Raw genomic sequence first — 15,800 nt, forward strand, 5'->3', positions numbered from 1 at the left:
CCTGATCAACATTCAAGACTTGTGTCCATTACTCAGACATCTATATATATTTAAATGTTCCACTCCTCCCCTCTTCAAAGAGGCTGACCAGGCGCAGCACTCAATTGTACCCAAAGGAAGGAGCTCTCTTCCCCACTGTCCTTTAGGGTCACCCTGAGAGGCTGCAAAGCAGCAATAGTCCAGCTTCACCCAAACACATGGCACCAATCCAACTGTGACGCAGCCTGAGTTTTCACTTCTCTGTGTACTAGTTGTAGGAAACCATCCTCCATGCCTTAGGTATGAAGTACTGGTATAAAGCAACAGATGACATGGAAGTTTGAACCACCTGTTCATATAATTTGCGTGTGCCTCCTAGACCTGTTTAGGTCTGCTCTCCAATATCTAACTGGGGTAGACATACTGAGCTTCCTGCAAAACCCTTACAGTAGCAACTTGACTTGTAGTATCTGGTTAAAAAAAAAAATTCAAATGGAAATCCTTGGGACTATCTCTTCCCCATGACTTCAAGATAGAAGATCAGAAACAATACCACCTCCCAGGAAGTACTTCAGAGAAGAGATACACCACTAAGACTTAAATCGTGCAGGAGCCAAATGGATTGTGGGAGATGATAGTGGATACCTTAAACTTGGCCAGATGGTAGCATCAAGTGCAGCTGGCATGCCAGATGTAATATCTTCACTGGAATATATCAACATAGCCTTCTGCACATGGGATGCAACACGATCTGGCAAGTACAACATGAGGAAGATTTAAAAAACAATGTGCTTTTATGCCAGGGGCAATGGCACACATTTGTAATCCCAGCAACTCAGGAGGCTGAGGGTGAAGGATTGCAAGTTCAAGGGCAGCCTCAGGAATTTATCGAGGCCCTAAGCAACTTAGTGAGACCCTGACTCAAAATAAAAAATAAAAAAGAGCTGAGGATGTAGTTTGGTGGTAAAATGTCCCTGGGTTCAATTCCCAGTATTATAAATAAATAACAAATGCACTGTTATGTGCAAAGGACAGTACTTCATATTCACTATTTTACCCTAGGTTATGTTATCCCCAGAATTATAATAGAGTCCATAGGAGACTTGTCCTTCTGACACACCACAGAATATAAGGCTGGTGACAGCATGCTAATTGGAGCCAGTGAGGCAGAAATGACAGCTATCCACTTGAATCTAATGTATGAAATATGATATGTCAAGAGCTTTGTAATGTCTTGAACAACCAATAAAACACACACACACACACACACACACACACACACACACACACACAAAGATACTCCATTCAGATGTGTGTGTCCAAGGGTGGAAACTCCATCCCCTCCCTCATACTCAGACAGTAGCATCTGGGGCAAAGTCTTAGGTGCCAGTATTGTTTTAGGGACCATGATCCTAGGGATCAGAGGTGAAGGAAAGAGAGGGAAAGCAAGGAAGGAGGAAGAGCCCATAAGAGGCAAGAGATGTGCGCGATGGTTTAGGAGATGCCTTAGTTTACTTTCTGGAGCACTGCATCTGAAGAGGAAGGAGAAAAAGGTATTCCCTGGGTTCCACTGGCTGAGAACTTGTCTCAGGGAGGGTAACTGTGCTGCACTTCCAGGTTGCTGGCTCATGGGTGCTGAGCAGACTGAGGATGTCACACCCAAGCATCTGCAGGGAGGTCTTGGGGTGGAAGTCAGGAGGTGCAATGAGGGCATAAGGCAAGGGCTGTGAACTGAGCCCGCCTGAAGTTGGTGAATGTCCAGGTAGAGTTGGTTGCAAGGAGGGAACTGGGGTTAGAATAAGTGGCCAAAGACACTGAAGTCAGGGGATGCTGTAAGAATCTGAAATGGTCATCTCAATTTGGAGTCAGGGAGTCCACCATGAGCACTCCCTTTGGTCAGTTTTCTCAAGAAACACTGGGAGGAAAGTGGCAATAAGAGGCAGCCATCGCATGTCTGTGTGTTTTCAAGAGCTGAGCAAGGGAGCCGAGGGCTTTGTCTACCGACTTCTGCCCAAGCTGCTGCTTGGGTGGGGATGGGAAAGGCATTAATTCCCTGGCACTCCTGGTCTGCTGTGTTGGTGGGCAGAGCAGGCTCCGGGTAAAGCTCCCAGCCCCAGACCCTCCCTGTCCACCATCAATACCAGCTAGAAGGTGGCCACCCTGCACATAAATGACTGAACAGGGCACTGACCATGGAGCCCTCTCTCCTGATTTTCCTTTCCTCTGTGGATTGTTAGATTTTCAAATCCATCATCCTCTATTATGCTGAACAAATCAAGTGTCTTCAGCCTGTGGCCCTCCTTGGCATAACCGAACACATCGAGGTGTCATCAGTGCAAAAGGAAGCAGCGCCTCTGACTTATACCCCTAGGCCACCCTGCAGAAGCTGAAATGACTTCAGAGACTGCTCAGCACCCCAGAGGAGCAACCTGGGAGCTCAGAGCCATTATACTCTGTGGGGTGAATCTTTAGGCAGTTGTGGGTTTAAACTTCATTATTTTCTCTTGATTATCCAAGAAACAGTATATTCTTTGCTAATTCTAATAAATTCTTTTCTAGTCAGCTGGTGAAGTCTGTTCTGCCCTTTCTGCTCATTAAGTCAGACATTAAGGCAAGCTTTGGGTATCTCCTGTGAACTCTCTCTTCACGACTCCACTGAGAAGTATTATATCCCATGAGCTGAAGAAACTCAAGTTCAGAATGACATGTACTAATTCTTGGTAACTTCTTTCCAAACCAAGTTTGGGATGCTTCTTACAGATTTCTGTGTCCATTCCAACTGCTCTGAGACAGTCTGGGGAGTGTTTTTGGATGCAGAATTTTCTGGGATGTTTGGATGGATTATAGGAAAATGGAACAGCCTATTCATTTGGTGGAGTCCGGGAAGATCTGGAACATAAAATCCTTCGTCTACACGTCTCGGTCTCACAGATTGTACTGCACCATGGTAAACAATTTAGACTAGCTTGGGTATGACATGAAGCTTCCTCTTAGCCATTTCTACAACTTCACATTGAATTGCAGGAAATCACTTAAGCCCTCACACCACTGTCTGGCAGGAGGTGCAATGCCTCGCTTGGCTTCCTGCCCCATCCCTCCCACGCCTGCAGCTGGGACCAGTTTCACCCTCTCTCTCCTTCAGCTCCCAGCCCCAGCCCCTCCCTGTCCACCATCCATACCAGCTCATAATTCCCACTTCCAGGCAAAACTACAAAATGAGAACCCTTCTTGCCTATGGACATGACTAGAGGTACACGAAAGAGGTTCAAAACCAATGGTGCTAACATGCATCTATTTCTAGTCTGTTCTAGGGGAGAAACAAGTTTCAGGAACTTATATTCCAGTGAATTAAGTATTAAATATTTAAGCAGAACCAACAAACTATGAAATGTGCACACAGGACTTTGTTGCAGGAGAAGTAAAGCAATCTGCCATCTGATCCATGTGTGTCTCAGATTGATAAATTGGACCACAATCGGGTCCACCAATTTAAATGCAGATATACTTCATACTTCAGGTAGCATACATTACTGAGGGGGACAAGTTTATTTCTAAATGGCATGTTCGTTTTCACACCTTTCAAGGCAGATACATTTTATTTGTACATTAAACATGTAGAAATATGTCCTTCCCTTTCTTTCTTTAAATATGACTTTGTCCCTATATCTTTCATTTACCCATTTTTAACAGGGACATGAGCTCTTAGTCTATGCCATTTTTTTTTCTTTCTCATAAGCAAAGACACAGTGCAAGTGTGGCTGAATGGCAATTGACTCCTAGCCTTGGTGCTGGGAACCTTGGAGAGTGGTGGGGACTATGGCAAACCGAAAAAGTGTGGCCTAAACTTAGGCAGCCGTCCCTAATCAATGCCAGTCAATTATCAGCGCAGGGAACCCAGGCCCCATATTGCAGTGTTTCCCAACATTTTGAAAAGAAGTAAGAAGTATGGACTTGAACGTGTAATTTCCTAATATTGCTAATTTAATCTGGAGTTTGATGCCTGGCAAATCAAATAAAACATATCTGTGGGCAACACTGGGTCCATGGCCACGAGTTCGCAGTCTCTGGTTTTAACTATCATACAGAACTACAGAAAAGCTGTGTAGTCACAGTTGATGTGGCTTTTTCCTAACAATATGGTAAAATTGTTCTAAGAAAGTCAATTGTATTCCTAATTGACAGGGTACTTTACAAGCAATAGAGAAATATACAACTAAGGAGGCCAGTTCTCTATGGTTAGTGATTGATAATAAGGTTATATCCATCACAGAATGACCGCAAGTGGGACAGAATTAATTGAAGAAAATGCAAACAGATTTTTTTTTTTTTTGTTAGAATGCATTTTGCCTTCCGTTACCTCGAGGTGAGACTATTCTAGAGTTGCTTTGGCTCCAGATGCCTCAGTTTCTCAGAAGCTTTTCCTGCCTAGCTTCCCCCCTTGCTCCCCCTCTCCCAGGCCGCAGCCCTGGTCATCCCCAGCACCAGTAACAGAAGCTAACATCCAGTGGGCATTGTCCTGGGCCAGGCACTCTGATAAACACTTTATATTTCAGTAACACCTCCAATCTTCCCACCAACCTAAGAGGAGGGAAACTTTTCCATTCTCATTTTACAGATCTGCCCATGTTTCCGGAAGTAACAGCTAGGATTCAGTCCAGACACAGTGACCCCCCAACTTGTGAGCCCAAGCTCAGAATTCCTACTCTGCTGTCTCTTGTTTGTTAGAGGGTCTTTCTCTTATAGTGACAGGGACTCACTATCTTATAAGGATTTTCTCAGTGTATGTGAAACTGCAACATTTGAAGACCTTTACATCTTTTTTTTTTTTTCCAAATTAGTCTCCTTCATTGACAATCCATCACTCACTGGGTAGATGAGGCCTCTCTGGGCCTCAGTTTCTCCATCAATAAAATGGAGAAAGGTGGGAAGTGGCTGGATCAGGTTTCTTAGGGCTCTAGCCATAATAAATATTCTAGGAATCCAAAATGCTGAGGTAAGGCCAACTGTTGCACGTGACCCTTCAAGTTCTTCTCTACATCACTAATGTACCTCAAGAAGGCCACTCCTGGGAATCCAAATGGGTTCATGGGGTAGGTGTGACTGGTGGGGCACAACTGTCAGGAGCTCCCTGCAGCTGTGCGACCTCGCTCATTCGCTCATTCGCTCTGCCTGTGAGCCTCGGTCTCCTCATCTGTCATGTAAGGCCGTCCCAGTGATTCCGGCTTCTCTGGGTTGCTGAGACGAAAGGAAGAGCTTTGTCCGTGGGCAGCCCCAACTGGGACAGGCTTGAGGGCGGGCGAGGGGCGGCGCGTCCCACTAGCCCGGAGCAGGCGGGCGCGGGGCTGTCCTCGCAGGTTACATAAGGCCGCTGGCTGGAGGCGGTGGCAGGGAGCGCGCGTCCGTGGGGGGAAAGGGGCGTGGGGAGCGCGGTGCTGCTGGGATCCCGGGGCGTGAGTGCGCCGCCGCTGCCCGAGGTAGGGCGCGGCGGAGTCGGGTTTCAGAGCGCCGGCGACTGCGGGCGCGGGCGACTCAGGGCGCGGGCCCGGATCCTGCCCGCCGCCGCCGAGCGCCGTCTTTGTTCCCTGCAGGAAGGGCGAGCGGGGCGGCCAGCGCTCAGCGCCCCTCGTTCTCCGCCGAGCTCGGTCACACTGCCCGTCCGCCGCGCGCCTTCAGGGGCTCCGCAGACACGCGCGATGGCGCCAAGGTGGGACCCGCTTGCCAGCGCCGCAGCCCCCTCCGACCAGACCGCCCGCCTCGCCGTGTCTCCCTCCGCCACTTATTGCAGGAGGAACGGGCAGTGCTGGCGAGTGCTGTTGCTGCTCTCCATCTCGGCGCTCCTCTCCGCTGTCACCCAGACACGCGCCTCGACAGGTAAGCGACTCACCCGGAGGGTGGCACTAGCTGCCTCCGCGCCCTGGGGAAGTTGGTTTGGGCGGCGGACACGGCTGCGGTGCGCTCCTCATTCCTGGACATAAAAGGGAGTCCTTGCCACTATGCGCGCCCTGGCGGTCCTACCCGCGGCTTTCTCAGGACAGTGTGCGGGTTCTAGCCGCAAAGGCGGTCCCTGGGCTGCCCCGGCGGTAGAGCACTGTAGGGGTTCCGGGGGTGTCTGATCTAGGCGTGGTCCCGCCAATCTTCGACCGAGAGGGACTTTGGAAGCAGTTTGCCAGCGCTAAGGCAACAGTTAGCCTCCGTGCACCCAGCGCACGCGCTCAGGTTGTGCGCTCAGGCTGGCTCATTGGAAAGGCAGGACGGTGCCTTTTTATACACAGGTGCGGAAACCTGAGCACCAACAGGGACACTTGTCGCCTTTGCAGCGCCAGAAACAAGGGAACTGAATTGCTTCTCATGCCTACTTTAGCTTTTAGTTACCTAGCGGGGTGTCACATTCATTATGGGCAGTGGCACCATGGATGATGGAAAGAGCTGTGGGCTGGAACCGGGGAACCTTGTCCCTTCTGTTCCCTGGGCTTTCGTTTCCTGATTCAGAGGTGTTGGCTGAGCAGTGGAGTCTGAGGTTAGATGGTTAACTCGGCTGAGTCGGTTTAAGGTCATGCTGCAACTTTGGGAATGGATTTCACCTCTCTGTGCCTCGGTTTTCTTATCTAAAAAGGAGAAATAGTTAGACGGTCCTGCCTCCTGGAGATGCTGTGAGGATTCAGGGAAAAACAAGATGTAATGTGTCTTCCTTGCTGCTGGTACATATGAGGCACACAATCAGTGGTAGAACTTCCTATCTGCTTGATAGAACTGCTTGATCCTTGCAGTAACTGTGTTTGGAAAGCAATGCAGAAATTTTTGCATCATTGAAATAGAGAGGCTCTAGAAGTGGCTGGTCTGAAAGCTAGAACTTGAATTCAGGTCTCCAGACTCCTAATCCTCTTTAGCCACTTCCCCAGGCATTTCAATAGGAGAATCCATCTCTCAACGGTGACTTCTGACCCCTTTTGGATTTAGAGGATTTGTATACAGCCCTGATTGAATAGGGATTGAGAAGACTGTGAAGTAGCTCCTGGTCCCCTGGTGGAGTGGGTGTCCTTGGTTAACTCTTTGTATTTGAAGAAGCCTGGACAGCCCAGACTTGACTCTCAGGGAGTGAGATTCAAATGCGATGATAGCTTTTCCTGCCAGAGCTTCCAGCTTTTTTTTTTTTTTTTTTCCAGATCAAAGGGCAGCTGGAGCATAGTTTTGGCTTCTCGGCTCCATGGCCCATGTTGGAACGCTGCAATTTTTGCATGTGCTACAGGGCACTGCCAACTCAATGATAGAGGGCAGCTTTTGGATTCTGTGGTCTTTTGAGAACCTTGCTGTAACTCCTACTTACCCAAAGCATTGGGAAGGGAACTGATATTTCTTTCTCCTCCTGAGTTTGCAGCCTGGTGCCCTGATGTCAGATCAGGATTGTTTTTTCTAACAAGGAGGAAGTCCTGTTTCCATCCATAACCTAGAGAGGGAGGGCCAGCAGCTCCTCAGGAGGGCCATTTACAACTGATGCTAGTCAGTGTTCCTTGCGGAATCTGAAGCCAGTTCCTGGAAATGTGAACTCTCCAAAGTTTGCCGCAGTTCCGTGTGGCAACGCTTACAAAACACGGTCTGTCCAGGTGGAGTGGGAACGTGTTCCTGTTTCATTCCTCCACTTCTTACGATCCCTCCAGGAGGTGGGCACTGAGGACTCTTACTACTTCTGTTCTTCAGACGAACACACCAAGGTCCAAAGTCACAAGACTTGAAAGCATCTGGGGTAGAATTGGAATGAGAGAATGTGACTTCATTGCCCTTGCTGAATACCGTCCTAGTATTCAGTTAGAGCAGATTCACAGATGCAAGGACCTTGCAGGGCCCCACAGTCTCTAGTGAACCCCATAATCAGAGTGTCCTAATCGTAGCATGAGCTCATTGCATCTGCATGGCTATTGTGCAGTCTGCAGAGCACTTACCCTCCACCAGCTCACAGGATCTGCCGCCTGGGAGTGCTGAGAAGTTAGGTTCCATCTTGTAGACGGCTTTCAGGGGAGTCTATTCAGCAACACAGAGGGGTGATCCCTGTACAACAGTTCAGGTGGACCTTCCAGGCATTGCACTAAGTGAAAGAAGCCAGGCATACACTGGGTATTGTCAGAGTCCCATTTATACAAAGTTTCTAAAAGGGCAACCCTGCAGAAATGGAAACCACCAGCAGCTGCCTGGGCCAGAGTCGGAAGCAGGGACGGACTGCAAATGAGCATCAGGAACTTTCTGGAGAAGTGTTCTAACACTGGACTGGGGTGGTGGTTGGACAACTGTATACATTTAAGAAAGTTCACCTACCAGGACAATTAAAATGAGTGAATTTCAGGGAGGGTGTACTGTGCCTCACTGAAAAGAGTTATAGAAACAGAAGAAAGCATTTCCCCAGGTACCAGGGCACCCAGGCTCCAGCCTGGACACACCCAGCCCACGGGGGAGGGGGGGACACTTGCAAGCTGCCGACTCACAGTGCACTGCCTCTCCTGAGTTCCGGCTGGAAAGGTCAGGTCCACCTGTACCTCCAGGTCTCCAACTCAGTTGTCCCCAGCATCTCTGAATGTCCTTGTGGGCCCAGGGTAAGTCTCCCCTGATAGGGACAGAACACAGGCATGTGGCGATTCACAGATAATGGAGCTGTTGAAAAAAATGGATACTGGTAAACTTCCTGTTTTTCCTTCGGTACCTCAACCCCATTTAAATTTCAAGCATTGGGAAGCTCGGATTTCATCACCACTACCTCTGTGAACTCAGATGAGTTTCCCCTGAGTCTCAGTTTTCCTGTCTATAAAATGGGGAGGCAAGATTCACTCCTGTCTATTTTCCTTCTAGTTTAAAACATGGCAAAACAACAACCTTTGCCTAGTGTGAGCTCTAACTTATTCTGCATAGTTTAGTTCAACAAATACAAACTGAACACCCACTTTACCAACCTGCATGCTGACCCGGGACAGAAAGGAGTTGGGCACAGATCTGCCCTGAGGGGATTATAATGCATAGGCAGAAATATAGGGTATCAGACAACAATCCTGGAACCCTTCACACTCAACATCCATCCCGTCCTGTGTGCACCCAATCCCATCCCCTTACACATTCCTGTTTAAAGAGACTTTTTGCAGTGGGGTGTCACCGCATGACCCCTGTGTTCCTAATGGGTCAGGACTGGGCTGCCAGACAGCATTATCCCTTCCTTTCCCTGTGAAGGCACAGTGTCATTGGAATGCCTATTATTTTGGAAGATGAGCCATGGTTGGGGAAGGGATGGAGTGGTTATAAGTAATTTGTTCCTGCCATCAAGTGCTGATATGTATAAGTTATTTGCTTCTCTTTAAAATATCAAACCATTGAGAAAAGTGCTTGCTAAAAGTACAGCTCTTTTATTATCACAGAATAAACCTAAAACCCAGGTCAGGAAGCGGGCTAGCCCCCAAGCTCTGTGAGGCCCTGTGCTGAGATTTTTCCCTCCCTCCTCTCAGAGGTAAATCTCACCTTGCCATCACTTACTTGCATTTAATAAATATCTTTACTACCTAAGTATATCTCCTTAAATTCTGAAGTTCTTTTTAATTGGTTTTAAACGTTTTATGGGAAGGATATATTCTTTGATATCTGTTTCCTTCACTGACTATTAAGATTTTGGAGATTTATTCGTGTCATCGTATGTGGCTGCAGTTAGTTTATTTTCATTGTTGTATAATATTCCATTCTGTGAATACATCAAATATTTTTTAATCCATTTTTTTCCTCCAGCAACATTTGGGGTGTTGCCACTTTGGGCTAATGTGACAGACAGTATGGCTGTGAACATTCTGGTTGTCTCTGGTGCACATATATATCAGTTCTGAACCTAGGAGGAGAGTGCTGGGACATAGGGTGTCCATACCCTTCCACGGAGCGGCAGTATGTTCTCACTGTGGCTATACCAACATCCGTGGCCACCAAGAAATGAGAGTCCCCATTCTTCACCTCCTCCCCAGTGCTTGGTCTTGGCACTGAAGTTGAATTTCAGCATTTCTGGTGGGTACATTCGAAAATCTTACTGTAGCCTTAATTTACATTTTCCTGATTATTAAGTTGATCACCTTTTCCTATGTTAATGGACCATTCTGACATCCTAACTTACTTATTTTATTGACAGGAAATTCATGATGGAAGATTGATTATTTTAAAGTGTAAAATTCATTGGCATTTAGTGTGTTTATGCAATCACCATTTCTGTCAACTTCCAAAAAACATTTTTGTCATTCCAAAAAGAAGCTGCATACCCACGAAGGAGTTACTCTCCCTCTTTGCTCTACTCCCGGCTCCCAGCAACCACTAAACTGTTTTCTGTCCTCGTAGGTTTGCCCAGTCTGAATATTTATACAACATGTGACCCTTATGGTCTGGCTTCTTTCACTGAGCATAACGTTTCAAGGTGAATCCATTGTGTGTGTGAGGTTTTCAGTATCTGACCTGGAGGAGGAAAGGTTTATCTGGACTCCCAATTTCAGGGGTTCAGTCCATGGTTGGCCAGGTGCATTGCTCTGGGCCTGAGGTGAGGCAAAACATCGTGGCAGCCAGGAAGCAGAGAGAGGGGAAAGAGGGTACAGAGAAGATGATCCCTTCCAGGTCATGCAGCCAGTGATCCACCTTCCCAACCCTGCCCACCTGCCTACAGTTACCACCTAGTTAGTCCATTCAAACTAAAATGGAGGGGCTGGGGATGTGGCTCAAGCAGTAGCGTGCTCGCCTAGCATGCGTACGGCCCGGGTTCGATCCTCAGCAGCACCACATACCAACAAAGATGTTGTGTCCGCCGAGAACTAAGAAAAAATAAATAAATGTTAAAATTCTCTCTCTCTCTCTCTGTCCCCCTCTCTCTCACTCTTTAAAAAAAAAAAAAAAAAAAAAAAAAAAAACTAAAATGGAGCTGGGCGTGGCGGTACATGGCCAATAATCCCAGCAGTTTGAGAGGCTGAGGCAGGAGGATCACAAATTCAAAGCTAGCCTCAGCAATTTAGTGAGGCACTGAACAACTGAGCAAGACCCTGTCTCTAAATAAAATATTTTTTAAAAAGGGCTGGGGGGTGCTGGGGTTGTAGCTCAGTGGTAGAGCATTTGCCTCTCGTGTGTGAGGCGCTGGGTTTGATCCTCAGCACCACATAAAAATAAATAAGAAAATAAAGATATTGTGTCCATCTACAACTAAAAAGTATTTTTAAAAAACGGGCTGGGGGTGTGGCCCAGTGGTTAAGTGCCCCTGGGTTCTATCCTTAGTACCAAAAAATTAAAATAAAAAATAAAACCCCCACAAAACCAAAATGGACTAATTAGGTTACAACTTTCATAATCTCTTATTTCACCTCTGAATACTCCTGCATTAACACAGGAGCTTTGGAGGTCATCTCATATCCAAACTTGGCCTCCCAAAGCTCCATTTCACAACGCAAGATGCATCCAGTCCATCTCCAGTAGTCTCATCATCTTAACAGTTCCAGCATTGCCCAAAAGTCGGAGTCCAAAGCAAGTTACAGGCTGGGTGCCATGTTGCACACCTGAAATCCCATCAGATGGGAGGCTGAGATAGGAGGATCACGAGTTCGAAGCCATCCTCTGCAAAAACAAGGTGCTAAGCAACTCAGTGCGACCCTGTCTCTAAATACAATACAAAATAGGGCTGGGGATGTGGCTCAGTGGTTGGGTGCACCTGAGTTCAATCCCAGGTTCCCACCAGCAAGTTACATATATCCAGTATGCAGTGGCACAGAGTAAACATTCTCAGACCAAAAGAAAAGGGAAGAGTATGAACATAGATAAAAGGGTTGGCACCAGGGAAAGACCTAAGTCCAGCTGTGCAATCAAGTCCCTTAGCTCCATATCCAGCAGCTAGGGCAAATGGCAACCGAGGTGAGCTCCAAAGGGCCGGGGCACCCTGCCCCCACCGCCTTGCCCGTTGCAGCCCACATGGCCTTTATCTTAGGCTGACCCTCCCACAACCAGCAGCTTTCCTTGGCAGACAGTCCATGTGGCTGGCATTTCTCAATCCCAGGGGTCTTCACTGCAGCTTTGGCTTCCTCCTCATAGATTCACACGTTGCCTTCTCTGGGGGCTCTCTGCAGGGATTCCCACCCTGCTACACTGTGCCTGGCCTCCCAGGCTAAATTGTGAAATCTAGGAGGAACCCTCCATGACCCCTTAACTCCAGCATTTTCCTTCTTGCAGAACTAGCATGATGTGAACGATGCTGAGGTCTGCCACCGATTGGAGCAGTAGCTGGGCCCCCTTGGACTATGGCTGTGATGGCCTCTGAGTGCCTGGGCAGCTGAGCATAATGAAATACATCTTAGGAAAACAAGGCCCCCTTGTGTGAGCAGAGTGTCCCCATGGTCACTTCTCAAAGGAATTTTTACTTTACACCCTTGAGCCTGTGATGGCTGTGGTCTTGCCAATTCCTGGGATGCTCTGTCGCTGTGCAAAGTATTTAGCATCACTTTAGTAGCTGTAATCTCTTCAACAACCACATCTTCCTTGACCCAAGTTTTACTTGTACTTTTCTGGCCAAACTGCAAGTTTTAAAAATCTGTCTGTCCTGGTTTTCACAGTGAACCTGGCCTAAAGCTGAGAGCAATATCCATGCCACTGCCTGAATACTGTGCTGCTTTGAAACCTCCTCAGCCAGATTAATTAGTCTATAATCTTTAAATTTGGCCTCATACAAAGTCTTAGGGAATAGGCAAAAATGTTGAAAATGTACAGTTACTTGCAGAATGCAACATGAAGGACTTCTAGTTCAGTTTCCGAGAGAGTCTTCATTTGCCTCGGAAACTTCATGCGCAGTCTTTACTGTCCACTTTCCTACCCACAATCTAATCTTCTGAGCTCCCACCAGAATCACCTGCTGAGCTCCGCTGACAACATTTTAAGGCTTCTCCAGCCTGTGTCTCCGAACTTTTCCAAACGCCTCCCACAAACCAAAGATTTCTAATCTACACGACTCCAAGTCTCAGCAACAATCCCACCTCTCTGTACCAGTTTCTGTGTGTTGGGTTTCAATTGTTGAGACCAACATACTTGATAAGAACAATTTAGAGGAGGAAAAGTTTATTTTAGCTCACGGTTTCAGAGTTTTATTTCATGGATGGCTGTTTCTGTTGGTCTGGGCCCGAGGAATGGCAAAAGGGTGGAGGAAAGCTGCCTGTCTCCTGGTGCTCAGGAAGCAGAGAAAGAGAAGGAAGGGGCCACAGGGAAGAGGACCCCCCCCCAGCACACCCCCAGTGATCCATCTCCTCCAGCCATACCCCTCCTGCCTACAGTTACTACCCAGCTAGTTCATTCAAACTTGGACCAACTGATTAGACTACAGCTCCCACAGTCTAGTCATTTAACCTCTGAATATTCCTGAATTAACAGGATCTTTTGGGGGATGCCTCTTAACCAAACCATAATGTCCATGTTAGATCATGTATCAGCGCATTGTTTCTTTTTTGACTGTATAAATATTTCATCGTTTGTATAGACCACATTTTTCTATTTTCTAGTTTATACTCATGTTACTCCTTTTTCATTCTTCCATTGATGAATATTTGGGTTGTTTGTACCGTTTGGCTGTTGTGAACAGTGCTGCCATGAACATCTGTGTACTAACATCTGCTTAAGTGCCTGATTTTAGTTCTTTTAGATAGATATGTAGGAGTGCAATTTCTGGATCACATGGTGATTTTTTTGTTTACGTTTTTTTAGAAACCCCCAAACGGTTACCCGCAGTGGCGGCACCATTTTACTTTTATACCGGTATTGTATGAGGCATCTAATTTTTTCATATATCACTAATGCTTGGTATTTTAGAACTTTTTCATGGTTGCCATGTTAGTGGGTGTGAAGTGGCATCTCACTGTGGTTTTGCCTCTTATAACTAATGACGTCGATCACCTTTTGAAGAGCTTGCTGGTCCTTCGTACATCTTCTTTGTAGAAATCTGATTTAAACTTAGACATATGAATCAGAGAAGTTCAGAATTTTCCTGTAATCATGTCACCTCTGGCCATTGGCAGTCTGATGTGATTTCCTGAGTGAAAGAGAGGAGGGTAGGCGTGACACCTGAGAGCTCACATCAGGGACCTTCAGTCTCCATCACCCAAAGGACATTGTCCAGCACTGAGCATGAACTTTGGCCATTTTGTCATTATTATAAACAGTGGTGCTGGGAACCTCTTCAGACAAATGGCCCTTGTTTTCTTTCTTGTTTCCTTTGGCTACATTCCGCAATTGGACTCACCCACCAAACAACAGAGCTAGTTGGAAAGTTCTTATTTTATATTCAGATGGATCTTTGTTGATACAGGTTTAATTGTGCGACTTCCTAGTTTAATGGCCCTGTCTGGCTATCATTGGTCCTAGGATGGAGTGCTGCAGATTCTCTCCTCCACTAATGCTGAGCCCTGCTTGACGGGGGCTCATACCAAGCCACTGGCAGGTTTCTGAAGGAGGCATGTGATGTCCAACTCCCACTCTTTGGACGGGCCAGTTTCTTTCAGAAACTGTCTACCTGACAACCCCCATTCATCCTTTGGGATTGTGTTCTAGGAAGCATTCCTCCCCTCCCTGGTTTATTGGTGTCTGCGAGTCATAGGGTTATTCAAATGGTTGCGGTGACCATTGATGACTCCTGTGTCTCCCATGTTGCAAGGGAAGTTCCGTGAGGCAGGGACTGGGTCTTATCCAAATCTGAATCCCAGAAGCTAGCAAAGGGCCTGGCGCAAAGTGGGCACTCAGCAGACTTTTTCAGTGAATCAAAGAAGGGATGAATGGGTTCGTCTAGCCTGTGGTTTAATGTGCCCGCTTCCTACATCCTCTGCGGTGTATAAGTCATCCCAACTCTTCCACGGCTCTGCAACTGTGGAGTGACCATGGCCGAGTCACCGGAGAATATCATGGGCTTTTAGTTTTCTTTAATAGCTTAATAACTAGGTAGGCTGGAATTTACACTACTGTTTCTTTGCTCCTTATTGTATTAATTGTATAAACAACTTATTTTCTAGATTATACTCATATTATTCCTAATAGCTTACACTTTGTCAAAGAGTAGCACAGTTATCTTTTCTAGCTAAATGCATAAGCTTGTTTTCCAGTCTTAGTGTCTATGGCTTGATTCCTTTAAAATGGACCATAGATTAAGATATAACCTGAAGTCAGTTCTTCTTCAAGGTAGTTCCCAGTAGTCTCAAAAGTACCAAATAAATGTGAATTATTGGCTCCTCATTGTTATTTATTATATCATTTTTTAAAAAAAATTTAGACATAGATAAACCTTTATTTATTTATTTATTTTGATGTGGTGCTGAGGATTGAACCCAGTGTTTCATAGGTGCTAGGCAAGCTCTCTACCACTGAGCTACAACCTCAGCCCCTATTATATCAACTTTTAATTTAATGATATAAACTTAATTCCATAATCCCTATATCACAAGTCACTTTCTTATGTTTGTACAATGTGCTTAAGTCTGCATAGTTTTGATGATCATTGTTTTGTATTGTGCTTTAAAGCCTGGTAAGAGGTCAGCCCCACCTCCTCCTGAAGAATATTGATTTGTCATCATGTGATTGGATACGAAGAGTGTACTAGTGGAGGTAGGCGGGTGAGTGTTGGAAAGACGGGGGCAATCTTACAATAAGGCTCAGTGTAAGACATTAATGTCCACTGAGGAGAATGGATGAGCAAATAAGCTTTCAAAGTCAGAGCACAGATTGTGGGGCCTGAGCTGCAGGCCATACAGGACCTAGGGGAGCTGAGATGCTATAAGAGGTTTTGGAGGAACCATGTTTGCCAGCTGATCACC

At 46.5% G+C, this 15,800-nt stretch overlaps 1 protein-coding gene across 1 annotated transcript in view; it reads left to right on the plus strand.

Annotated features, from left to right (window-relative positions):
- The first annotated feature begins 5,366 nt into the window (after positions 1-5,366).
- The window catches only part of Col15a1 (collagen type XV alpha 1 chain), a 110,232-nt gene continuing 99,798 nt past the window's right edge, over positions 5,367-15,800 (plus strand). The window contains exons 1-2 of the mRNA XM_078047873.1: positions 5,367-5,453; positions 5,568-5,850. Of these exons, the coding sequence (XP_077903999.1) occupies positions 5,673-5,850 (178 nt within the window). The 5' untranslated portion in view covers positions 5,367-5,453; positions 5,568-5,672. The remainder of the gene's footprint in view (positions 5,454-5,567; positions 5,851-15,800) is intronic.

The sequence above is a fragment of the Ictidomys tridecemlineatus genome, chromosome 4, assembly GCF_052094955.1.
Source record: "Ictidomys tridecemlineatus isolate mIctTri1 chromosome 4, mIctTri1.hap1, whole genome shotgun sequence".
Lineage (NCBI taxonomy): Eukaryota > Metazoa > Chordata > Mammalia > Rodentia > Sciuridae > Ictidomys > Ictidomys tridecemlineatus.